At 45.3% G+C, this 27,487-nt stretch overlaps 1 protein-coding gene across 1 annotated transcript; it reads left to right on the forward strand.

The window, feature by feature from the left end:
• Positions 1 to 491: 491 nt before the first annotated feature.
• On the forward strand, positions 492 to 23,761 carry LOC129735160 (radial spoke head protein 9 homolog). Its single transcript, XM_055700520.1, has 2 exons — positions 492 to 639; positions 23,532 to 23,761. Exons 1-2 carry the CDS (start codon positions 504 to 506, stop codon positions 23,690 to 23,692), a joined length of 297 nt encoding a protein of 98 aa, XP_055556495.1. The 5' UTR covers positions 492 to 503; the 3' UTR covers positions 23,693 to 23,761.
• Positions 23,762 to 27,487: the final 3,726 nt, after the last annotated feature.

Below are 27,487 nucleotides of genomic sequence, written 5' to 3' on the forward strand. Positions count from 1 at the left end.
CACCCCGCTCCCCTCAGCCCCGCACCGCGTGGGAACGGCTGCCGCCTCACGCCAGGCACTGAGGTACACCGGCCCCGCGTGGTTCCCGGCCCGCCCGGGCCCTCAGCCCCGGCACACCGGCCGCCTGCGCCCGCCGGCGCCACCGGGAAGGTGGGACCCGCCATTGCTGCGCATAGTTTATGTCAGCGGTTAGCACTTATAGCTGCAGTGAGTTCTCTAGATATAGGGTGTAACCAAATGGGCACAGAGGGTTGGTCTCAACTCAGTGCCCATTGCTCAGCTAGGACTGCACTTAGCATGGCGTGCAATGCACATCATTGATGACTGATGCCACCCATTTCCGGCAAGTCTTTGGTCTTCTGTGGAGTCCACTGAAGAAAGATTGTGATTTTTTCCTATGTTGTGGGCATTAGAGAAATGATATGATACTCTATGGTGTGAGGAACGTTAGCCTAGCTCACTCTATTAATGGTCGTCAATGGCTGTTTGCAGGTCTTTCTTTGATGGAGGCAAAAAAGTTAAGTTCCTATTTCCATTTCACTGAGCCTGTTAACCTGAAGAATAAAACCCTGCTGGAAAAGGCTGACCTCGACCCATCCACTGACTTTCTAGACTCTCTGGAGCATGATATCCCACAAGGTAAAGGTAGAAGAATCAACAGATGCAATGAAAGGGAAGGCAGTCTTGAGTAGTCTGGGAAATGCTGAGGTGACAGGATGCAGGTTACTATGGACTTTGGTATGCTTGTGAGGAGCTTCTGCAAATCTGTAAAGGAATTGTATCCTTTACTAAATATTGTACTTAATTCCCTTCTTAAGCAAATCTAAATGCTTACAGTGGTAGATGTAAGTGTACCAGAGCTGTTACATCCTCACAACAGATCTGACCACATCAGCAGTTAATAACCCCTCTGCCTGAGTGGCATATTGTCTCTTGACTTCTGTAAAGCCTGTGACAGCTGGTGTCCCTATGGGGAGAGATAACTCCACCAGTGATAGAGGGAATTTATGTGGTTTGAAGTATTGAAGAGACCTCTTGTCTCACCCAGTATTGCTGCTCTTTATCTAAATGGGCTCTCATTAACACTAAGCTGGTATCTCTGAGAGGCTGAATTCAAATGTTCCTTTGATAAACTGTGTTAGATGCTGCAGTGTGGAATAATCTGTATTCTAGTGGGATTACACTGGAAGCAGAAAGGAAGATGTGCCTACTGGAATATTTTCAGTTCACATCTCTATTGTTCTGCTGGACAACTGTTAAGTATATTTAAAGCTTCTTCCTCTGACAGGATATTTCTCTAAAGAGATGGGCATGATTTTTATTTGCTTCTAACTACCTTTTGCTGATTTGTTGCGTTTTTTTGGATTGGGCCAAGTGTTTTCATGGCCTGCTGTCTAGAAAGAACAGAAAGAAAGGTTCTTGGGTCATAGTCAGAACTTAAGTTTGCTATTTTATTCCTATCCTGGAGTAGCAGGATAGGATAGTAGGTGACCTGTGCCTGATGGATTTGGCTGGAAGGACAGTGAATTACCAGTGCTCTGACTTTCAGACTTTATGTGTGTGTGATTAGACAAGATATATATATATCTTGTCCAATCTTTCCTATGACTGAGAAGGAACCTAGTGAGCTCCTGCCTGAATTCTGAACATTTCTGACTGTTCAGAGCATAAACAGTGCTAAAATGTAAACCATTGTTCAACTTACTGGGAGTGTCCTTGCTGCAGTCGTTTTACAAAGGTGTAGTCTGGAGGGACTGCACATTTTTATGTATGCTGGACCATTGAGCTGGCCCTTTTGACTCAAAAAGGAGTATTGCAAGGGAGATTAGGTCCTAGATACCTCCTAAGAAAATTTTAGCTGCAGTTTTGATGGTAGTTCAGGCATTGCTACTGTTTGCATTCCCTGCCCACCCTTTTTTTCCTAGGGTTTGTGGTAGGGAGACTTTTTAATTTTGTGAGGCCTGAAACCATAGAGCCACTGCAACAGGCGATAAATCTGGGGTGCTTTCTATGTTTCCACTAGAAAACAGGCACCAAGGGCTAAGATCCTGGAGACTAATTTGCACCACAGAGCTGGTTTTAGCCCCCTTCAGCTGTGATGAAGAATGGCACCTTTGAAAGATTACAGATACAATTCTGCAGTGTTTCACATCTAGTTCAAGGGACCAGGCAACTGGCAGGTCATGCTGTGTGTTAGACATGAAGATGGCGGTTTTATTGAAGTCTTTAAATCAAATTTGACTTGTAGTCAAATTTTACACAGTGGCAGATAGAAAGTGAGGCTCAGCTGTGCCACTGTTGTGTTTGTCTTCCTGTCGCAACCTGCGGTCTGAGTAAGTGTGAACCTTTGCCCCGTTCCTGGGAGGTTGTTGCTGTTAGTGCAGATCTCTGTCTCCTCAAAAAAGTTAATTCTCAAAGACTACCTGAGCTCAAGTGCAACTGAGTGCTTCTTAATGGAAGAAAAGAAGATTCATCATGGTGCCTGTGCAGCTCTGGCTGCTCTGTTCTGCTCCTTTTTGGACTGAACCTGAGGACTGATGGAATGAGCTTGTCAGGTGAAGGAAGTAAGGCAGGAACTGGTTACAGGATCAGCAAGGCATGTAGCCTTTCTAATTGCACTCTATCACATGCAGATAGGAGCTCTGACATTAAAGAAAGATCAATCCACCCCCCTTTAACAAGCATTCAGGTTGCCTGAAGTACTGGTTGGTTGTGAAAATGTAGGGGGAAAAAAAAGAACAGGAGGTAGACACAGGCTTTCTGCTGACTTTATCTGCACGGCTCTGCCAATGTCCCTCACTCCAGGTTGCAAGGTACTCAAACTCTGGGTCTTGAATTACCCTCTTTCAATTCTGCCAGTTCATGTTGGTCCTGACCCAGCGCAGACAGTGCTCTTTCTATTTCCTGACATGTTGTTCATAGCTCTGGCCAATCCCCTCATTTTGACCCGAAGCTTTTCTTGTCTTTCTTGGCTAGATCCACTCTTGAACAGTTATTGTCAGAGCAGAAGTAGGAATTCCCAAATCTATTGACTCTAGAATTGTGACCGAAGCCAAAATCATCTCTGCCCTCAATAAATACACAAAAAATTGACCGGGTTGAGTAACATGTGAGTGATGCTCCCAGCGTGCATTAGGATTCTCCCTTAAAAGACCTAAAGAACAGGACTGAGAGATTAAGGGCTGATTTTAACCTGTCTAAAAGTAACAACTCTTTTGGAATAGTTTTCTTTATTAATTGGAAACTGAACATCTGTGGTGGCTGTCAAGGGTGTAACTGTCATCAAATGTATGGGGTGTCATAATAGGAGAGCAGAGGTGTCTTACAGAATGGAAAATTGGAGGCAGAGAGAACATTTTATATGACAGCTGTGGGGTGGGAAGAAAGGAAGTTAAACCAGATTGAATAAAGGAAACAACGGTAAAAGCAGAGAGTTTAGTGCAAGATTGAGGAACCTGGAGTTTTGTAACAAAACTGTCTGCCACCCTCATCTTTATCAGTGATATCTGTGGTGATTGCAGGTTCCAGATTCTGTCCGTGTGTCTGTCTATTGGGTTATTTGTGCACTTCAAGAGTTCAGACTATGTTGCTGCTCCTCCCCTAATCATACTGTGAGTCTGTCTGGTTTTTCTTGGTGTCTCAGCTCCCAGAGACAAGTGACTGTGTAAATTAGATTTTACTTTAAAAATACATTTTTGTAAATGATTGTAGAGAAAAGTGGGAGAATGCAAACCCTGTCTCAAAAGCAAATTCAATTGGCTTATCCCCTCTAAAGTCGCCAGCTCTCTGAGCCAAACTCATGAATTTGAGTGGCCTGACTCATGATTTTTGAACATGGAGGGGTTGTGATACTGATCTTCTGTCACCACAGTATCAGATCATGTAATGCTTCTTTCTGATCCAAGTGGCCAGCTGGCCATAATGTTGCATGCTGGGATCTGTAGGTTTTGCTGGCCATATGTCTGCATTAAAGATAAGCTTGTTTGCTCTAGTCTAAGCAGACAATCTGCTCAACTTTATGCACAATTAGATATAGCCTTTCAGCTGCTGGCAGATTGCCAGTGTGGTCCTTTCTGTTGCGTGGAGTTTGGCACCCTGGGTGGTAGCATGTCAGGATCTAGAGTTGTGGCAGTTTTACATGTGCTTGTAGGTAATGGAATGGTGAAAAAATAGCAGAAATTCCTAGCATGCCTACAGCATTTTCACTTGATGACCTAATGTTGCATAGGTATGAAATAATGGTCACCTGTCAAGCATTGACATGATGGGAAAAGTGAAAATGGAGGGGGAAGGATGATTTTACTGTCACCATAGTATCAGATCAGGCTATGCTACATTCTGCAAGGACAAATGAAAGGGGATGGGAGAAAGCCTAAGGTACTAGCATAGACTGGAAAGCTTGGGAGGAAGTAAAACAGGGGATGCAGAATTCAGGTCTTTGGTGCTTTCAAAGTACAGTTCAGAAAAGCAATAAATTGACTCTGAGTTTTGTTACAGATTGCTGACTCAGATCACTTTGATATGGAGATAAGGGACACCAACAGGTTAAAAAACTGATGCAGTTAAAAACTGATGTGGGAGGGGAGGTATGTTGGAGGCAAAGGAAAAGAAAAATGTGGATAGGAAAAGTTATGAGTGGAAACAGGATTTATAAAAGAAGACTTTATTCACAAGTCATGACTCCCAGTCAATAAAGAGCTGCTTCTGGCTGAAAGCCTACCACAGTTCACTGGTGGAATAAGGGTAGGAATTAGAATTTAAAAAGCAATATAAAAGAAATACAGAAAGTTGGGAACAATTAATGATTGATATAATTTGGAATTTATATTGAGTAGAAAATGACAAGGAAGCCAGGATAACCTGCAGTAGTCCCTGACAACTATAAGGAGGACTTTTTCAACTATATTGATAGGAGAAGAAAGCATAGTAATGGTACTGGAAACTGTCACTAAATGGTGAAGGTAAAAAGGCTGATAAGAAATGTGGAAGAGCAGAAATGCTCAATTTTTTTTTCTGGTTTGTTTTGGGGAAGAATAAGGACTCACATGAAATGAAGACAATAAAATACTCTTTCAGACAGTTTTCAGACTGTTTGCTATGGGAGGGTAGTTAGACAACCTTTACTGTGTGTCAAAAAATGAAAATGGCTGAGCCAGGTAAGTTGCTGCTGAAATCATTATCTCAGGAGACTTGTGGCATACTTACGATGTTAACCTTTAATAAATCCCAGCATTGCAGAAATATTCTCCTAAACTTATCTTAATTAGTAGTTGTGATTTAGAAATCACTGAATGGGCATATTTCTGGAGAGGGTCAGAAGGGGATTCAGCTGGGACTAGTGCCAGTACTGGTATTCTTCAACTTATTTATAAATGATCTAGGAGTAAAGAATTGGTGGAGAGGCAAATAATGACAAGGGCAGGACAGCTACAGAGATCTGGTAAACTGGGCTTGCTTAAAGAAAGTACATTTTGATGTAGCTACTTGCAAAGTCACAGACCTAAGAGCAGGGACTGGAAGCCAGACTGTGAGTTGTATTCTGGAAGCTGTGGCTCTGAAAGGAAATCCAGGCACAACCCACTGAACATCAGCTCCCAGTCTGATCCTGAAACTTAAAAGGCTAATTTGATCTGTAGATTTATAAACAAGGGTGTAGCAAATAGGAACAGGGAGGTGATTTTTTTTCTGCGCATGCTGTTAGTGGAATCAGGACTGGATTACTGCACATGGCAAAACTGGAGAGTTACAGAAAAGAGCCACAAAAGGATTCAAGGGCTGGTGAGAGACATAAACAGTTCAATCTGTTTATCTTGCAGGAAAGAACATGAGAATGACTGTATTACACTGTGTAAATACTCCATGGAGTTTAAGTATTGATTATTGAAGATCTATTTAGTATAGCAGAGACAGGCGTAACAGGAATCAGCAGCTGAATATTATAGCCAGAAAAATGAAAATGAGAAACTAGGTACAAATTTTAACAGTAAAATTACTACCGGCTAACAAGGATAATGGAGGAATTCGTGTCTCTTGGTATCTTAGCATCATTCCGGATGTCTTCCTGGGAATTGTGTTTTAGCCAAAGGCAAATCTAAGTTGCTAGTCCCAGACATGAGTAACTGAGTTAAGTTTAATGTAGGAGTACAGAACAGGTGATTTCCTGATATGCCTGGCTGTAAACTTGATGACAGCCATAGAGGGTGATTTTTAGTTTGGGCTTCTTCATTGTCAGTGACATTAACGCAAAGGTGGCAATGTGCTCCTGAGACAGCGACTCTAAGCACAGGACTCTCAGTACAGCTGGCTTTACACTCTGAGCTATGACACACGAAGGCTCAAAAGAGGACTGAGGAGATTCCTGACATTGCCATGCATTGTGTAGGGTAGACTGGGGAGCTGAGACCTCTCAGATGTAATTGCTCTGGCTCTGTTATGCTGGGATTTCGTAGCGTCATTCTAAACGGGTATACAGTGGCAGGGTGGATCATAGTGGGTCTTGTCTAGTTGCTGTTTCATGATTCAGCCAGAGAAGTGCCTAGAGAGAAGATCGTTTACCATTTTGACTGCGGAAGAAGTGACAGCCACTCAGTCTGTAGCTCCGTTTCTTCACCTGAAAGTGCAGTGATTTTGAGGCATTCCTTACACAGCATTGCAGACAATGGGATTTGTGGCTGTTTCCTTGGCTGAATACTTTGGGCACTAGCCTTTCTGCAAACTTGCTGAACAGTAGCCTGGGTTAGAACACTCATAACCTCCTGTTCTCTGAGCTTCATTGGCATGCTTTTTACCGGTTTAGCAACAGCTGGTGCTTAATGGGCCCTTGAAGATAGAGAGGCTGCGTTTCTAAGTGGGAGATAATTTCCTTTGGCCACTCTCAAGGCCCATTTTGGTAGCTCCATCTTGGTTGCCCCAAAAGTCCAGGTGCTGGAAGTAAGGCGGCCAGGAGGCACGAACCTGCTTTATCTCCATGCATTAACACAGCTAATTAACTCCCTTTCGACCCACCCTCCAGGCGATTAATCCTCTATCAGCCTAGTCTCCAGCCACTTGAAGAGTCTGTGTCTGCAGAGGTATTTACAACCCCCAGCTAGCTAGCAGAGAGCAAGCCTGCCCGTTATCAGGGCTCTAAGACAAATGGCTATCTCCCCAGTGGCCTTGCAAAATCCAGCAGTGCTATGCTGTGCTGGCCACCTACTTTCACCCAGCCTCCCTTCTCCGCTAACATTTCACAGATGTGACCTGAGCCCTCCCCTTTCATTGCTTAACAATAAGCAGCACCTCCCCAGCTCTGTGAAAACTGAGAGCAAAAGCACTTTACTTCTTAGCCTGCCAAGAGCCACACGGGGACAAGGCTTTTCAAGCTGTCTGGCTGAAATTCAAACTAAAAGACCCATAATGAATGAGAGGGTAGTGCTTCATATTAGCAAGGATAAAAAGAGGTAGCCAAAACATAGAACAAAACTCCTAGTGTGGCTCACAGCTATCCTCATTCCTGGTTAGGAGAGGTGATCTGTATGTCTGGTAAATGTGTGAAACTGAGCTACAGCATCCCATGGAGTTACCTGACATTTATAGAAGTGTTTTTGACAAACTTCATAACACAGTAGTACAGAAGGAGTAAAACAGATTAGCGTGCATCAGAACAGTCGGCTTTTGGATGTAAAAATCGAACCAGTTAGCTCAGCGGGCTATTACTTAAAGCATTGGTACCTGAAGTTCTCTGTTAAAACTGAAGTCATCCATCCCTAGAAATAGTTCCAGGCTGGCCGTAGCTGCTGCTTTCCAGCAGGGCGCACTGTGGTCCAGGCGTTGTCAGTGCTGAGCACAGAAAAGGAAACTATAGAACAGCAAAACGAGAAAGAAAAGCACCGAGAGCAGCATCAAATTGAGGAGAAGGTATGGCCTGAGTTTCCAGGCTGTGTGTGGTATATTGACCTTCTGAACTGTAGGTATGGAGAAGCTACTCTGTCCCTTCCAAGCTTAGGCAATTTCTGGAATGGTCCTGGGGCTTTTCAATAGCTTTCTTCGCACCCTTAGTGATTACAGGCATGCAATGGATGTACACAAATATGTAAGCATGTCTCCTACATCCTTCAAAAGTAGAGACACTTGTGGATAACTGGCTAGCTGAAAAAGTTCACATAGACATAGTCCAGCTGGCTGGACAAAAATGCACATCGCTCTCAGCTTATCTGAAGTAAAGCAAAATACACTGTCTTTGGCTGTCCTTGTTACACAATAACAGGAAGATTTTGGTGGGAAAAGAATGTTGCAGGTGGGAACAGAAAACTACAGAAGAGAAACTAGGGGCGGGCTTGGTATTTAGGCAACTAACCAATAATGAGCTTAACTTTTGTAATATGTATGAGCTAATTATAAGAAGGCATAAAAGGTGACTGTAAGAGACAATAAACGAAGTCTGCTGATCACTCATATTGAGCGACTGCGTCTTCCCTCCGTCGCGACAAATGGCGCCCGAACAGGGACCCTAGAGAGGGCTGAACCTGCGAGCCACGGTTCGACGGAGATTCGGGTACCGGTCCTGAACGCAGCGCAGGAGGCGGAAGGGCACAGTCCCCGCGCCCGGGAGCACCTACAGAGGGTCCCGCCGGCCACGCGTCGCCGAAGTCTCGCAAAGGCTGCAACAGCGCTGACCACGGCATGGAGAGACAAGCGACGTATGATTTGCTCAAAGGCTTTTTAGAAAAGCGGAGCATTCGGGGCATAGATTGTAAAAAGGAATTACCAGGGTTATTAGCTTATGGGGTAGCGAGGGGTCATTTTGGGAATCCAGATACGGTTTTCGAGCATGCAGAGTGGCGTAATTATGGGGACACGCTGTTTGCCGAAGTAATAGCCGACAATAAAACTGCCAAAAAACTGATGAAACCGTGGCAGGCTGTCACTAATGCCCTTTTGCAACATCGAGCCGAACAGAGAGCGGCTGCTGCTGCCTCTGGGCGGCTGGGAGTTGCAAGCGGGACTGCAGTAGCCGCACGGCAGGGGGAATCGGCTTCCCCCCCCGATTGCCCGCTGCCTCCCTCGGTGCGTACGCTGACGGTTCAGCAGGGGGCTGCGGCAAGCTGGGACCAGTCGCCCTTCCCGTCGCCGCCCTCGTTGAATCCCTCAGCCCCGCCCCCGTCGGGGAATGATGACGTAAGCGAGGAGCTAGACCGTAAAAACCCCGTAGAGAGTAGGGAATGTACGAATCCTTCTGCAGAATGCCTTCAGGTTGCCCAAAATAGGCAAAAGGTCTGGAAGCAGATAGCAGACAGTGCTATGCTTGAGGGTGAACGCGATTTTGCCGCGGGAATCGTGCATGAGGCTTTCCCGGTCACGTATTCACAGCCAGATGCGCAGGGGAATATCACGGTTTCTCTCACTAACCTAGATTGGAAATTATTAACTCAGCTACGGGCTACGGTGAGTGAGTCAGGTTTAAAAGGGGAACCCACCAGGCAAATGTTAGATTATCTTTGGGGAACTAATATCTTACTCCCGAGTGACATACGCAGTATAATGAAGTTAATCTTGAGCCAACATCAGCAGCTTCTGTTTAACGCTCATTGGCAGGCTGCTTGTCAGGAATCGGTAGCAGTGGTTAGACAGCCAGGGGACCCACTGCATGGGGTTACTTTACAGGAGCTGATGGGTTTAGGACCCTATTTTAGAACCGAAGCGCAGGCACTGATGGGACCGGATAAGGCAAAGGAAGCGATGAGGCTAGCTAGACTAGCGCTTGACCGTATAAAGGAGCCCGGGGGAATCCCTTCCTATATGGGAATCAAACAGGGAAGAGAGGAGCCATTTGGGTTATTTATTGATCGGGTAGCAAACGCCATACAGGCGGCTGGGGTGCAAGACTATCTCAAAGGCTCCATTTTAAAGCAGTGTGCCATACAGAATTGTAACCCAGCCACACGTAACATCCTAGCTATGCTACCAGGGACATGGACCATAGAAGAAGCTTTGGAAAGAATGGCACAAGTGCCAGTCGGGCCCCAGGCTATGTTAGTCGAGGCAATAAAAGAACTAGGGAGTGCTTTAAAAGAGCAGGCGCAGTCTACCCAGAGTCAGGTCTTAGCAGCCCTTGCTCCTTTGCAAGCCTTTGCTGGGCGATCAAATGACCGCGGCCCATCTCGTCTACGGTGCTTCCGTTGCGGTGCCACCGGACACGTGAGACGGGACTGCAATGCCAACTCCGTATGGTGCCGAAACTGCCGCTCGGACACTCACAATGAAGCTGCTTGTCGTCGATCGGGAAACGGGCAACCCAGCGGGAAGAGCCGCCCCGCGCTGACACAAAAAGCGGCTGCCTGCCCAGCAGCACAAAATCCTTTCCTCTCCGACCTGCAACCAGCGGAAGCCTCGGCTTGGACCTGGCAACAACAGTAGATTGTACCCTCTTGGACTCAAAGCCTACAAAACTTGCTACTGGCATACAAGGCCCAGTTTGTATACGCGGACAAGCTGTTGGAGCATTACTCATCGGGCGTTCATCAGCCACCATGTTGGGACTCAATGTTTTGGTGGGACTGATTGATAAGGACTTTCACGGAGAAATTCATATTATGGCTCAGACGCTATTTCCCCCACTCTTTATACCTAAAGGGACCAAGATAGCCCAGCTGATTCCACTACCGCATCTTGCAGGCACCCTCCAACCACTGCAAGAACAACCTCGAGGACAAGGTAACTTTGGGTCTACAGGGCAAATGGCTTTATTGACTATTGGCTTGCAACAACGACCACGGCGATCGGTCACAGTGCAGTATGGAGACCAGACTCTCTCGATTACTGCGCTGTTGGATACTGGCGCTGATGTCTCTATAATCAGTGCACACAAATGGCCGGCGCATTGGCCAACCTGTACGACCAATGCTACAGTTGCAGGAGTGGGGGGATTGACCCTCGCTCGCAAATCCCCCCTTCTGCGATGGACTATAGCTGACAAAGTTATAAACTGTTGTGTCTCAATTATTCCATTGCCTGAGGGGGTGCATGCTTTGATTGGCCGCGATATCTTGGCCCAAATGGGGATGGTCCTCACTTCAGACCTCCCTTTCTAGGGGCGGCCATTGCTTGGACTTTCCCGATCCCACTCCGATGGAAGACAGAGGAACCAGTGTGGATAGAGCAGTGGCCGTTAAAAAGGGAAAGTCTAGAACAGGCGCATGAACTGGTTAAAGAGCAGTATCAACAAGGTCATTTGCGTCTGTCAACGAGCCCCTGGAATACCCCCATCTTTGTTATCAAGAAAAAGTCTGGAAAATATCGATTGCTTCATGATCTGCGAGCGGTAAACAAACAGATGCATGATATGGGGGCCTTACAACCTGGATTACCCAACCCAGCTATGATACCGGAAGGGTGGCATTTACTCATTGTAGATTTGAAAGACTGCTTTTTCACAATTGCTTTACATGAAGATGATCAGCGCAGATTTGCCTTTACCTTACCCGCGATCAACCGGGAGGGACCGGACCAACGCTTTGAATGGACGGTCCTCCCGCAAGGAATGAGAAATTCGCCCACCTTGTGTCAACTCTATGTTGCTGCCACACTACAACCTTTGCGACAACGCTGGGCTAAGACTTTAATCTACCATTATATGGATGACATCTTGTTAGCCCAGCCAACACCCTTCTCTTTACGACAAAAACAGGTTTTAATTGAACAACTCAAGCTTAGGGGATTGGTAGTAGCACCCGAAAAGGTGCAAGAATCAAGCCCCTGGAAGTATCTGGGGTGGCGCATCACTGATACAACAATTCAGCCTCAAAAGTTGTCACTCCACTTGGATATCCAAACCCTTCACGACGCCCAACGACTGCTCGGTGATCTGCAATGGCTCCGGCCTGTAGTGGGCATCCCCAATGAACTGTTAAATCAACTACGCCCCCTGTTGAGAGGGACAGATCCTTCAACCCCAGTACAGCTTACTGAACAGCAAGAACAAACGTTACAACAAATAGCTTCAATGGTGACTGCGCGCTCCACGCATCGGCGTGTTGTAGGGTTACCCATCGATTTGACTATCTTGTGTGGCACTCAGTACCTCATGGGTGCTCTAACACAGCAAAAAATAAAAACGGGGGAGAAAGGGGAGTACTCCACCATCGTATTGGAATGGATAGCTCCCCCACTGCAACCACGACGCACAATACAAGACAAGATCTCGACGCTGACGGAGCTGATCAAGAAAGGTCGCTGTCGTATTTTACAGGTGGATGGCACTCCTCCTGGCACGATATGGGTGCCGATGAGACAGATCGACTTGGAGTGGTACTTGCAGAACTCCGAGGAACTGCAGGCTGCATTACTCCACGATGGAGCAGCAATAATAGTGAAACCACTCCCATCGCCCATCCTGTCGTGGATGGAGAACATGGGCTGGATTGTTAAGCCGAAGCGATCCAGCCAGCCTATCCCACACGCTCTCACGGCCTTTACTGATGCGGGTCGACGCTCTAGGACCGCTGCCATAACATGGAAAGATGAGCAAGGGTGGCAACACCAAATTCTACAAGCGCAGCCAAAGGATTCTCTACAGACGCTAGAACTCTATGCAGTGGTCTGGACATTTATTAGATGGAGAGATGTCCCACTGAATGTAGTCACAGATTCTCTCTATGTTGCCGGCATAGTCAGCTGGATTGAAGATGCAAGCGTGCGTGAATTAAAGAATCAACGCTTGACAGAACTACTTGTGAGCTTGCAGCTTGCAATCGCACAGAGATCGGAATCGTATGCGGTGATCCATATCCGAAGCCACCAGTGGGAAGAAGGCCTCGGAGAGGGCAATGCTCGAGCTGATCGTCTCGTCGCAATCACTACTGAACCCCCATTAGCACCACATTGTCGAGCCCGAGAAGCCCATTCGATCTTCCATCAAAATGCGAAGGGATTGGCACGAGCCTACAAACTGTCTATGGAGGAGGCTCGGGCCATTGTGAAGGCTTGCCCTATATGTAGTCACCATAACTCAGGCTTAGGGCTCGGTTGCGGGGTCAACCCGCGAGGACTACAGTCTAATGATGTTTGGCAGATGGATGTTACTCATGTTCCTGCATTCGGTCGATTGAAATATGTGCATGTTACTATAGACACCTATAGCCATATGTTATGGGCCACACCACAGCCCGGGGAAAAGGTCCGGGACGTGCGCCGGCATTTAACTAGTTGCTTTGCTGTTTTAGGGGTGCCTATTACTATTAAAACTGATAACGGTCCTGCATATGGTAGCAGACTACTCAAACGCTTTATGCAAATGTGGAATATTAAACATGTTACTGCAATCCCTCATTCTCCAACTGGACAAGCAATTGTAGAGCGGGCTAACGGGACGCTAAAACGCTATATAGAAAAGTTCAAAGAGATTCAGGATGTAAGAGAAAGGGTGGTGAAAGCCCTTTTTGTGCTTAATCATTTGTGTGTGTTTGGGGACAGTAATGAGCCGCCTATAATAAGGCACCACGCTGGCTCAGAACCCCCCAGGCCACCACACATGAAAGTACTGTATAAGGATGCAAAAACAGGACAATGGGTAGGTCCTGTGGAGGTGATTTATGTGGGGCGTGGTTATGTCTGTATTTCTACCAATTCAGGCACTATTTGGGTTCCCAGCCGTTGGGTAAAACCTGCTGTAGAGCACGCTGGAGGAGCTCGATGCGAGAACGCTGCTTTGCCAGCACTTTGCGATGGGCCCTGTTCTGGAATCTATTCGACATCTGTTCCAATCCCACACACAGAGGACCATGCATGAAAAACTCGAACTTTTGACAGCAAAGATACAATCTCATAGCAAACGGGATTATTATTATTCTTTTTTTTGATCATTATGGTAATAGTTTTAGTAGTGCTTAGATATGTAGTTTTCTTGTGTTAAAACGCTGTTATTGAAGATTGTCAACCAAGCCTATGTCGCCCAAAATAAAAACGGGGGAATTGTGGATAACTGGCTAGCTGAAAAAGTTCACATAGGCATAGTCCAGCTGGCTGGACAAAAATGCACATCGCTCTCAGCTTATCTGAAGTAAAGCAAAATACACTGTCTTTGGCTGTCCTTGTTACACAATAACAGGAAGATTTTGGTGGGAAAAGAATGTTGCAGGTGGGAACAGAAAACTACAGAAGAGAAACTAGGGGTGGGCTTGGTATTTAGGCAACTAACCAATAATGAGCTTAACTATTGTAATATGTATGAGCTAATTATAAGAAGGCATAAAAGGTGACTGTAAGAGACAATAAACGAAGTCTGCTGATCACTCATATTGAGTGACTGCGTCTTCCCTCCGTCGCAACAGACACTCTTCATGTTTTTGGACTGAGGAGCCTTTAAAGGCTGTTAAGGCTACGCCTGCAGCGACCCAAGAGCATTGCCTGGGAGCAATACAAGATGCTGTCCCTCTTACAAGCTGGGGTGCTGCCAGCTCAGGAGTTCAAGATCAGACTGGAACCTCTCCTGCTATGTTGCCACGTGAGGACTCCAGAGCCAGCTGGTATTATAGCTTTTGACTGGCTGTCTGTGGTCTGCTTTGATTTCTGGAAAGGAGTCTGTTTTCCTTGGGCTCTGTGTCCATGGGTAATAAAGCCGTGCATTCACTGCTTTTGGGTCCTAGGTCTGTATCACCGCAGGGGTCTTGCTTAGTCAGAGACCTTGGATGAGTTTATACTGGAGCAGGGCTGCCCATCAACCGAGAGCTGTGGTGGAATCCTTCACTCTCCTGACTGCTGCAGTGAAAGGAGGAGGACAGAAGCAGAGTCTTCCGTAGCAACTTTCCAGGGATTGTATTTGAGTTTTTTCCTTCTCAGTAAAAGAAATCATGGCCCACCCTGTCTCCATTTCAGCTCCTGGTTCATTGGACATGAAAAGGAGATGAACTTCTTGCTGAACTGATGGGAAATGCGGGTGAAGCCTCTTAGAACCAGAAGTTGTAGTTTTATCACCACATCGGTCAGCCTTGGCCTAGCCCTTTCTCTAGGGAATGATGAAAAATTACTTGCAGGGGAAAGCCCAGGGCAGTCTGTATGTCACTGAAGTCACAACAAGTTGAGCTTTTGCTAGGAGTGATCTATTTCTGAGTGGCAGCTCCTGCCTGTGCAGCAGCTGGCATTGGTGCCAGCCCTGTTTATAGCTTTGCTTTGCTGTTTGCTGCCCCTTTGGCCATAGAACATTTGCAGGGAGGAAGTAATGGGCGTTGTCTTGCTTTACTGTATGCAAATGTCATATAGATTGAAATTCTGCATGCTGAATGGGTGCGTGGCTGTGTGTAGAGGGAAAAGGATGAGACAGTTCATCTATGGGTATATTTGTATGGCAGTTGTGCTGTGCAGGTTGTGCTGTGCAGAGACAGCTAAGATATCCCAGGCATTAGAAGACGCTTAGCCATCTTTAGTGTTCAGAATTAGCTTGAATATCAACACAACTGCACTGTGCTGTGTGGATACGCTCAGTGTGACAGTCTTCTCAGAAACTGGTAAGCTCTTCAGGTAATTCGGGCCAGAATTTAGTATCTAGTTTAGTATGAGAATATCAACAGTTAATAATCCATGCCATCTGTTCCTCACCCTAAGCCCTTTTAACTAGTCCTGCTAATTTGATGATGAGGTAAGTACAACTGGGGGACTGACAGGGCTTGTAGCCTTGCCCCTCCTGCAGGAGAGAGAATTGGATGTCCTCTAAGCATTCGATGGGTTTTGAATCCCAGCATCGACTGCTTTGTGTTCTCTCAGAATTCAGAGATCGATGTGAGGTTCTTTGCCCCTAATCCAGCCCCCGTTCATCATTATCACCTCCTCAAAGTGGCCAGTGCTTTGTTATCAGGAGAGGCAAAATCTTACAAGGTGGCCATAATCTCCTCCGAGAGTCAGACAGATACTCTCCGTGGGTAAGAAAGTGACAGTGACTGAAAGCTCTAGGGGGAAGCAGGCTAGAACAAAGCTGTCCATTGCATCCTTTCATCAAACTGTTAATCTTTCTTTCAAAGACATCACATTTGTTTGGTGACAAAAGCCCCAAAGAAGCTGAATTGAGCCTGAAATCCTGCAGCAAGATTTAGAGGAAGCGTCTTTCATTCAGAGCAGGGAGGGGCGAGAGTCCTTCTTTTTCTTCCTACCAACCAATGGGCTCACAGAAGCCCACGAAGGTGACGGATTAATGCAGGGGCTCCCCAGGTAGATGCTACGTGACTCATGCCACGCTCCAAAAACGATTCCACAGCGACCAGCTGAACAAGAAATACGGAGTGTGACAAGATCCAGCATAAACTTGTGCTTTGGAAGGAGGGTGCTTTGCCTCTCTGAGAGATTTGTAAATTTACTACAGAAGACCCAAGATACAATGATCAGTATTACAGTTGTCAGAATCCAAATAGCACAGATTTTAACCAGTTTTTCTACTCCTAAGTTTTGATTGTATATTGTCTTGCTGTTTCCTCTAGTGCACAGCCCTGTTCCAAATCTTTGTTCTGGATGCTTTCTGTGCAAAGTCTGCATCTTTTTCTCAAGGACAACAACAAAAGTTAAAAGGATTCTAGCTCTATTCTAATTATCAGGTGGATTTAGGACTTAAGGGCAAACTAACTGAGCTATAAGGGAGGCTGTAATTTGATGTGTGTTACTTCTGTGCTAGCTTTTTCAGTCTTTCCCATCCTTTGCTGCTCATTTATGTCTGTGTATTGTCCCTTCTTTTGTGTTGGCATTGCTGGCTGTGCAGCCAGATTTCAGCTGGAAAAATAACTTTATTTTTGGCTAAACTATTTTTCAGCCAGATCGTTCCCTGACCTGGTTCACTGAGCAGTAAATAAACACTTTTGTGGTCTCTGTGATGGAAGAGTGATGAGGAGGGGAATAAGGGTTTGGGGGCAGAGCCTGCTTAACCGGATTAAGCAGCACTGTTGTCAGATGTCTAAGTACGGCCTCATTTCAGCCAGTACTTGGAGGCTTCTGAATACTGTGCTCCTGGGACAACATTGCAATGCCTGGGTCTTCCTTGTCAGCAGGAAACAGGTACTTTGTGCGTAAATGGAAGGCCCAGGGCTGTCTTAATCATTTGTGCTGCAGAGGCATCCCCAGTGGGAGAGGATAATGGAGAGAAAAACCCTCTGAAGCGAGACCATTTTACTTTGAGGTTTGGGCATGGTTGTATTTGTGTGTCAAAGATGTGGCAGGCATTAGGACCACGCAAGAGCCACTTGGAAGCATCTGACTGTTTGTAAACTGTGCTTTCCTGGCTCTGGAGGCTTTTAAAAATAGTACCGAACCTGCAACCAGTCTGTGTTTTTGTTTAATTATTATGAAATAGTTATATGGGGAATTGGAAATATTGACAGCAGTGTTAACGTATGGGGTGCAAGTGGTGTGTCAAGCAAATGAAAGAGATTTAGTTTGTAGCCAGTAAGTGGCATGAAGGAGTCTGAGCCCCACATATAAGAGCGTTTGGATGTGTGTCCTTATGGCTGGTAGGCTGTGCGTCAAATGTCCGTGCAGCAAAATTTCCTTACAGCTGCTCTGCTTTGCAATTTGTCTTTGTTTCCTATCGACAGCAAATTAGAAGTAGGAAGCTCTTTGCAGTGCTAGATTTTCTGTTGGAGGGAAATGGAAGCTAAATCCCATGGGTGTAGTGTAGCTTTGTCAGAGCTAAGTGCCTGGGGTCACGCAGCCAAGCAGTGGCTGCTTTTGCAAAGGGAAGCGGTTATGTTACCCCTCTGTGGGTGTTAATATTTGTGCTATAACTCCATACTTCACCCTCACTCAGAACTGAACTGCAGCAAGGTAGGTTATAACCTGCTCATGTGGCAGCATATTGCGTTAATGGTAAGAGCAACCATGCTGACGCTGCTTTTCCCTTGAGACATTTTCTCCTTTGAAGAGGAATTGATAATGTCACTTTTATGACCCTCTGTGAGCTTTTGCGACATGGAGCCTCTCTATCAGCCTGTCTAGCTCTTAAAGCTGTTTCTTCTCAAGCTTGTACTGAAACGAGGCATTGCTGAATCACCTCCGAAGCAGCAATGTTATGAGAGGTCATACTGAAAGTGGACCAGTTCCCACAGGAAAGTTCTGCAAACAACCTTCTTAAAAGGCTTTTGTTTAAAAGCTAATGTCTCACGCACACTGTTGCCTCTGTGAGTTAGAAGATTCAGCCCATAGCTGAGACAGACATGGGGGATGAGACAGGGATTTCTATTGGCAACTGGAAAGGAAGAAGAAGCTGAGAAGTAGGCTGACTTTTGAAATTCAGCTCTGGTGTCCTGGCAGCTGTTGAAGTGCCATAAAAAAGGCAGTGGTTTAACACTGGGTGAGCATCAGAATCTTCAAAGCACTTTCTTGTTTGGGAAAGATGTAAGGAACTCCTCAGAATTCCTGTCTGCGTTTGGAGGGGTGGAGGCTGCAGCCTGCTCTAAAGAGGGAATAGGAAGCTCCAGATCTTCATCCAGCGGATATTTTTCCCATGCTCTTTCCTCCCACACAGCAGCTCCCTCCCTTCCCTTCTGGAGCAGCAACAGGCAATAGTTTCAACACAGACAGTGCTTGGCTTCCTTAGGTTTGCTGGGTGCAGCTTCAGAATTAATTTGCTCTTTTAAAAAAATGTATTTTGAAGAATGGAAATCTTACCAGAGCGGTGTTACTGTTAGAAATCTCTGGTGTGAGAGCAATGACCTCTGGTTCCCTGTACCTTAGCAAGCATGATGAGTGAAGTTAACTCTGCTGTCTGATTTAGGGATAACATAGGCTACAGCTCACACGTAGATGCAAGTAAAAATCAGTATTTAACTCTAGGAAAGCCAGCTTTTACTTGCTGTCTCTTAGTTCTATTTGTATTCCCTCCAATGCAAATAATAGTTCGTAAATTTTTTTTCCTGACAACTTTTATCTAGGAGTCTTGGTGTACCTTACAGACTGATACTCTGAGTTTCTCAGCCTCCCAGCAAGAGACATGTTGTCTGACACAGGGGCAATGAACAGTACGGGGACTGCCATGGGGTATTCTGAGCCAGTATTAGAAAGGATTTGAACCCAGCATCCCACTCCTGCATTTTTATAGTAATAGAGACCTACAGCTACCTATGCAATGATTTTACTCCAAGAACCATTTGTAATAGCAGGGAGGTTTAAAAGAAAAGAAAAAGGATAAAAGAAAAAAAAAAGGATAAAAACAGCATTTCATTTTTGCAGTTCTCAGCTCTTTTTATATTTTATTATGAAATGCATTTCTAAGGCATTTTCTTGAAGGAGGAAAGAAGGCATATTCATTTTAAGCTATTATTTCGTGCTGTTCATTAGCTTCTGATTAAAGTACTTTTAGAGTGGTTTATGACATCATTATTTCAAACTCCTACAAGAAAGGTGGGCCTGAAAAAGCATTTTTTATTAATATAGTGAGATTTGAGCTGTGATGGAAGAGAACACAATTGTCTTGAAGCTTTCAAGGAGAATAACTTGCTCCGTGTCTCATGAGTTCAAATAATTTTGTCTTCTGGACCATCTCCTCAAATGCTGCTAACGTGGTGAGGTATGGGAAAAAACAGACTGAGATAATGGGCTCTAAAAGGACCAAAATAAGTGGTTAGGTTTCACAACTTTAATGTGCTGCCTCCTTAGAAGGCAAACACCAGCACTGTGTATCAGTGCAGTTTCTGAATTGATTTTGTCTGTTGCAAAGGTCCAGCCTGGAAAAGTATACTGAATAGATCACCTTTGATTGCTGTGTTAGAAATATGTCCCCAGTGATGTGGTTAGTAAAAGGTAGAAGGTGGCATGGCTGCTGCTTTTTTGGCTCTGCAGAATAAAGAGCAGCTCTATGACTAATTCTTGCTGAAAACAGGATCTGAGTGAAAATGACATTACAGTTTCAGACAGTTTCATGTAATTTTTTTCCTGTCTTCAACGAGTGTTGTGTCAGTCCAGGTGGGATTGCCCTGAAGTAACCTGCTTGTTTTGTTTAGGTCCTTATTTCACAGGAAGACTTATGCAGCATCAGCAAAACTTTATTGTCCCTATTTGCATAGAATTAGATGCAGAATCAAGTATCAGAGAAGAGCTAGAAAGCTGTAACAATTTAATATTCCCCAAAGGTCTCACATTTATGAAATGACAAATCTGAGCCCTTTGGGAGTTTGCAGCTTGGACAGACAGTGGGGAAATGAAACAGCTGCACATCACAGCCTTCAGAGATCAAGCATAAAAGTGAATGGAGCTGTCTTCAATTACTTCTGTCCATTTCTGCCAGGTGTGAAGGTACATGGGACGTTCCTTTGATCAGCAGAGTTAACTGCTGATGAATACTCTGCAGAGATAGATAAGCCTGTGTGACACTATGGATCCAGTACTGTATTGCCCCAGAGCATAGATAAGGGGATTAAATCAAGTTGAACTGTATTTACTCTAGCTTTTCTCTGAATTTGTCCAGCAAAAAGGAGTCTGAATCCAGATATAGTTCATGAGAGCATTAATATACCTGTTTTCCTTCTCACCTTTCCCACTTGTCATGCTCCAGGCATTTCTTTTTGTTCTTTGTAAATAGTTTTGGGCAGAGGATTCATCTGTGTACATGAACATATATATACACACACACACACACAACCCAGGCTGCTGGATGCTTCCAGTATGTTGGGAGACATTTAGCAAACCAGATAATCCCTAGAGGCTCTCACCACCCAGCAAGGCAAGGCACAGTCCTATTCTTGACAGACTTGCTTCTCAGAGGACTGGTCCTAAATCAAAGACAATGAGAGTTCCTCGTTCCATTAGCTTTTTGTCAGAGAAACTCTTTCAAAAGTTTACAGTCACCCCCCTGCAAACCAATGTGTAAAGCCGCAGCAAGAACCACCAGTACGTGATAAAGGGCTTGCAGATCATTTCTGCAAGCGCAAGCTGCAAGAACCCTGCACTGAAAGCAGAGTCAGTGTTCAAAGGAGAAATGGAAGAAGTTATTTGTCACATATTCAGACCTATTTGCTTGCCACTTGTTGCTCAACTCCCCTATGCATAGTCTAGCTACCGCCACGAGCAAATGGTGAAAATTTTTAGAGGCAAAGTTCAATAAACTGTTTGAAAGCTTGTCCTTTGACAGCAGATGGCTGTAGTGCTTCAGCCACTGGATGATCTGGCTCGTCATGAAACGTTCTTCACCTGGGTTTCCATGCTATCCAAGTAGTGAAGTTTCTTAAGAACATGCAGATTTTGTCAGAGACCCAGTCAGTTAGAATTTGTAATCCCAGTGGCTGAACCATTAATATGTGGTTTTACTCCAGCTATGACCAAGGTCCAGTTCAGTTTGTGTCCACATGAGTAGCACTGGAGAGACTGCATGGGAGACTGGGGTTGCCTTGTCTGTGAAACCACTGTGTGTGAAGACACTAGCTCATGCTTTAACTAGGACGTGTGCAAGGAATGTCACAGTGCAAGGAAGATGGCACACACCTGTACTGATCCTGCTCTGTATGAAGTAGCGCTTTGCTTTACCGAGATTCCAGCTGTTTCTCTTTAGTGGCAACATGGAGCTGAGTGAGTCAGAAGTAAGCTCTCCGGTATGGAAATCTCCCGAGTCCTTAAAAGAATGTGAATGTCTCTTTTGTACTTCTATCCTGCAGCCAGAGTCACTTTGTTAGAAAGTTCAGTGACTGCCATGGAAGGCAGGTGTTGCTGTCCATTTAGTTCCATGTTTGCACGTAACTGAAGAGGGTACTTTGAAAGGTAACAGATCAAAGACGACACGGTGCATATTATGATATAACCAACCTGTGGAACTTGCTACTGAAGGAGACAGGGGAAACAGTGGTGCCCAAGAAACTTTTGAAAAGTACAGAAATACAAAGAGAAGAGGGAGGTAACAGGTGAGCAGCAGAACTCACGACACCTGGTTTTACAGGGCTTTGAATTGCGGTGTTCCTTTCTGATTCTGCAGCCACCATATATATTGTTTCCTCTCAACCTCCCCCCCCCCCCCACATCGAGCCCTCAACTACTGCAGTTTGCCATGAACTGCTTCAGAGACTACATGTACCGCAAGTGAGTGTGCAAGAGCCCAAAGCTACAAGCACTGATTGCCCAGATAGCTGCTGCCGGGCGAGCCAAACAGCCTGTGCTTCCCCACAGCTGCTGGCAGATAAACAAATAGCTTCAGGAGCTGCAGGCGACCCTTGGGCCGTGTCCTGTGGAGACCTGTTGTAGGAACCTGTGGTGTTAAAACACTTCAACCCTTTGTCGGATGCCACTAAAATTGGCCAAGAGTCAGAAGTGAGTGGGAAGGGGAGGACTGGCAGCTGACAGCAATCACAGAAGCCCTTCCCCAGGCTAACCATGACATAAGTAAGCATGAGTCACAGCATAAATTGATGAGCCTAAAATTATCTACAAGAATGAATACCGTCTAACTGTCCCAACACATTATGGGCTTTCTGCTTACTCTGGAATTGGCAGATTTTGACTTTGGGTGCAGACAGCCTGACCGCTTGACTCCAGGCCCGTAGTAGTATGACAGCTCCAACTGCACTTTTTTATTTGGGCCTGCTGCTTTTGCTTTTAGATGAAGATTCAGCAGGAACCTTCTTCCTTACATTGTAGCCTCTAGGCGTTACTGATTTGGTGCTGAAGCTGGTATTTTCTTCTTTTGGCAGCTCCTTGCCCTCTGGCATTGAATCCAGGCTGATGCTCCAGCCCCCTCCCCTCCTGTGTTGTTCCCAGGCTGTTGTGTCAGATGCAAAACAAACACTCAGTGGCTCAGAGCTCCTTGCATCCAGGAGAAATTGCATTTTCACACTGGCTCTGAACCTCCTCCGCAGAGCCAAAGCAAAATCAATGCGGAAACTAATCCCTTTGCCCCTACCACGCACATCCTCTTCAATGATGGAGCCAGGAAAGACTGAAGAGAATTAACCTTTTCTGCAAAATTCTCTGAGCTAAGAAATACCCTGCTTTTCGTGCTCTCTTCCTCTTTCCCAGTTGCTGCATCAGGGAAACCAGTCTTCTCTGGAGCTGAAGTGTCTTCTTCCTCTTCTCACTACTAATGCTACAAGTTTATTTTAAAAATAAATTCCATACTATGCAGGATTGCTATAGCTAGTCTTGGCTCTCTATAGCTAGTAGCTAGACCAAGTAGGTGGCAGCTTGGTAGAGTAACTGCCGCCCGCTCAGAAGCATCCAAGAATAGCTCTAGCCTCTCCTAGGGATCAAGTATACAAGTCTGGAGCTCCAGGGGTCCCTTCCTGTGACGCATATGGCGTTACTATCATAGCCATGGAATATGCTACTCTGTGAAGCTAGACACAGACATCTGGAATTGAGGGCAGCCTGTAACGCTGAACTGACAAAAGATAAAAAGGTATCAAGGTTTCTGGTCTCCCTCACTTCCCTTTTCTCAGGTGTCACAAACTCCAGTGCAGCCTTGTGCACTGTTAACTGGTCAGGCAGAACGCACTGCAGCCCCCCTCTCAGCTTAGGGACAGCTTGCTCCAGGAATGCTGCCTCTTTCTCCCTTCCAGGGACTGCACTTGTGACATACTGACAAATGGCATTTTCTTGCACAGGCTCCTGGACTGTCCAGCTAGAGAAGGGAGGCACTGTGGTGGTGCTGCGGAGCCTGCTGCGGCTGGGACTGATGTTCTACCATGTCCCAATGACCGAGCAGTACGGCTATGTCTGCTTCGGCACTGGCGAGAAGAACTTGGATCTGCCCTTCATGCTGTGACTCGCCTGTCTGGGATGAGGGCTCGAGAACATTTAGATTTTATACTTAGGAGACTTTTGTTTACTGCTTGTTCTAATAAATATGTGAAACCTCTGCACTTTGAGCAAGATTCTTTTGTGCCTGGATTCTGGCCCCAGTTCTTTTCTTAGGACTTTGCTGTGTGCGATCCTCTTTCAGCTCCAGGTTGAATTCCCTGTTATGTGTCACTGAAGATCCTTTAGATACTGACAGATGGCATTTTCTTCCACGATGGGTGAAGCCCCAGGTTAGAAATCAAACCTAGGCCATCTGGTTACACGTGCTTACACAACCATGACACTTCCTTGACACCATGCTTACACAAAAACTAATTTGGAGACAGCATGAATGAATGCCTACTATCACCCATGAACGACAAACAGAACAGGGCTGCACTCAGAGTAGAAAGCTCATGCATACTGTAAGGGATCTGTACTAAACCCTGAGCTCAAGAAAGGCATATTGAAGAAAGTATTTTGTTTTTCAAATGTTAGGTTTCATGAAAATTAGAGAGGTCTTTCCAGCTCATGGCACTAAACTGTAGAAAACATTAACTGTGGGCATCACCTGGTCTTTTGCAAAATGTGCTCATTCAGGTTCATCTCAAGGCAGTGGTTTAATCCAGTGACTTTTCCATTAGTAAAGCTCATTGAGCAGAGCTACCTAGGCTAGAAGACATAGTAACTTCCGTATGCAGGAGAAGAAAGAAAAATCTTTTCCCTTCTGAAGGGCTGTAGGTTTCAAAGCTTCATAAAATAGACGGTCAGCCAGAGATTTTATCTCAGTATAGTTAATGAAGTCTTAGCTCTGCCTCCCAAAGCAAAAAGATCTTGGCCAGCTCAAGGGGCTGAATGTAGGGCTTCCATTTCACAAAGTAAGGCTAAGAAGAGGCATTATAACTTGGTTTCCTGGGTAAAACATGTTTATCCGTACTCTCTGTTCCTGTCCATGCTGATAGGTCCATGCAGATGATTCTGATGAAAGCAGTACAAGGTTAAGTGGCATAGTCGTATATAAATAAGCTGTGTTGATCTGTAGCCCCCAGACAAATATCAAAGAAACGGAGCCAAAGCCATAATGACCCTGATAAATGTAATGACCTTTTCATACCAGGCCCATAAGTAGCACGTCTCAAGTAGCAGTGGTCAGTAGGTGCAAGGTACATGCATGTACTACTATACAAGGAGAGAAATGGTGCCACCCTTTAGTTAGAGCGTGGAAAATTACGCGCATCCATCAGGCCCAAACTATCCCAGGAAGCAGCCGTACCACCGATATGGACGACTTAAGGCAAATGTATTTCCATGGGGAAAAAATCACAGGCCAAGTCATCAAGGATGTCAACATTCTGTATTTCCTAGATCCAGGAGTGAAGCACGAGCCAGAAATCCTTAAGGGGACGTGTAAGATACACACGTCTGTTTACCACTGCCATAGGTGTTCTGCTGCAAATTATGGATAGGACAGATAATTAAAAAAATTAATTTCGGTAGCCATAACAATTTCTGTTACTGCCAAGGAAATACAGTTCTGCAGGAGACTTTTTCTTCCATTAGTGTCACAGGTATAAAAGCCCAAATGAGGCAGATCTGAGTTGAAACACAGGTTAATGGGGAATCACCATTCATTGTTGGAAAAAGCGGGAAACATGCTTTTCCAAACCCAGTCGTGAACCACGATGAAACAAAAGCCTTCAGATCCTTTCCAGCTTTGAGGTAAAAGTCTTTGCCCCTCCTTTCTCCAAATCGTTCTGCACACTGGACTTTGCTTTGCTAAATCTTGTATTCTGCTAGAGGAGCAGGTTGCAGCTCATTCACTGGAGACAGTATAGAGTACTAATGACAGTTTTGGCGTAAGAAAATTTGGGATACTGACAACCTTGCAAAAAAAGCAGAGCAGTGGGGAACAGCTGTGCTTACTGACTATGCCAGTTCTGTCCATTACTGGTTTAAACAGAGAGGCTTGTGTGTATGTTTGACATTATCCTTCAGCAAAGGGCTGGCAGAGGTTTTTTGCACCACTTAGGGCCCCTCTTCCAGATAAGCTTTGCAGATCTGACGGACCAGCGGGTCAGATACCTGTCAAAAAAACACAAATGCATTTCAGCTTGAGAGTGATCACAGAGAAGAGGTTCCAACTGAAGCAGGAGCAGGCACTGTAGCCTTTGCCTCCGCACATGCCTCTTTATAAAAGGAATAACCATGAGCAGAGCCCCCTCAATTCAGAAGGGGCCACTGGAAAGGAATCTTTCTTTGTTTTGGAACTTCTGAGCTGCACCTCTGCACTGAACCCCCTGGCACCTGCTTGACTTCCAGTCTTACAAATCAGGTGTAGTCTCCAGGCTGCTGGCAAGTTGTCCACCTGTAGTGAAACTGGAGTGCCAAACCCCTTCATTGCAACTAAGCCCAAGACTGAATGCATCCAGCCTCTATGGGAGGTGCTATTTCAACAGCTGGCCTCAATAAGGTAAACGAATTACAAAGGCTAAACTCTGTGAGAAATAAAGTCTCTAAAAAAGGGTTAGTTTACTTCTGGTGGATAATCGGTTATTTCTTCTGCATGTGATGGGTTTCTGGCCTAGTCTTGTATTTTCATGCATTCAGCTTTGCTTTAGTGTTCTCTGTACAATACTACTGCAGCTTGCTGGTGCGGGAAGTCAGAACCTACAGTGTAAGAGGTACTAGAATGGAATTATCATCACAAAACTACAAATCTCTGTGAAGAGCAATGTCTGGCAAATATCCTCTGTTTTTTACCATTTGAAGTTTTAGGCTTGGCTTTGCAAACAGGCAGGGGATTTCAGATCCAGAATCAGTTACTGGAAATCTTACCCTGTGGCTGGGTGGCCCAGAGTTTTGTTAGGCTTTAAATCTTTTGTATCAGTAGAGAGGGGAAGAGAGGTCCTTAGAGAAAGAGGAGTCTTTTCAGACAATAAAGATCCAAAGTAAAACCCTAGCATAATCTGCACAAACAATGCTCTAACAAATTAGAATTTGGAACCGACTGATAAACTTTGTCCAGCAATGTTTGCATGCCTCTGGTTGAGTAATCCCATGGTCTTAATGTAACCTCAGTCAGTCATCCTCTCCCCAAACAGCTTTGTTACCTTCTATTTTGCATCATGCAAATTTGAGATATTAGGAACTTTGGACAGAGACCATGTAGTGCATTTGTTTGAAGGCATTTGGCACATTCCTGAGAACTACAAAGCAAGCTTGCTATGCCAGGCAGCCACAGACTATGTAACAGCAAGCCCGTTTTCCTAGCACTTTTCTTCCTCAGCAATCCTGAACAGCACAAATTGAAAAAAGAATCATATTTGGAAGTACCTGCTACTGAAACGAAGCCACTTCCAAAAGGCTTTTCTTTTGCTTTGAGAAGTTTATGTTAGTTAACTAAACACCTAGAAGCAACAGCAGGAGGGATCTGGGAAAAGGTATCAAGCAAGATACAGCCACTTCTTCTCCTATGCATGCATTATATTAGTCTCTTTTGACCTTCAGTGTTATGCTAGTGCATTAGTGGAATCCCTTACATAACAACATCAGGACAGGACTCTTAATTTCTCTTGCCTTTAATTTCACATGCAAGGGGAGTTCAGCAAGACCAAACACAGGTCCCCAGTTTGGAATCTGGCAAAGGCAGCTCCTTTGGGAGAAGCTGCAGGGGTATTAGGTGGGCACATGGGGCTCAGCCCTTCTTTTCATATTCCCCTTGCTGAAGGGGGAGGCCTATAGCACAAGTTTTGGTATCGCAAGACGGCACTTACAGTGGAAG

This window comes from Falco cherrug, unplaced genomic scaffold (genome assembly GCF_023634085.1).
Source record: "Falco cherrug isolate bFalChe1 unplaced genomic scaffold, bFalChe1.pri scaffold_41, whole genome shotgun sequence".
NCBI classification, from domain to species: domain Eukaryota; kingdom Metazoa; phylum Chordata; class Aves; order Falconiformes; family Falconidae; genus Falco; species Falco cherrug.

What these genes read in the sequence shown, in the direction of transcription:
- LOC129735160 (XM_055700520.1), top strand. Translation starts at nt 504, where the DNA reads ATGGAGGCAAAAAAGTTAAGTTCCTATTTCCATTTCACTGAGCCTGTT. An exon ending in GGAGCATGATATCCCACAAG is followed by an intron (nt 640 to 23,531) that starts GTAAAGGTAGAA and finishes TTTCTTGCACAG; the next exon opens with GCTCCTGGACTGTCCAGCTA.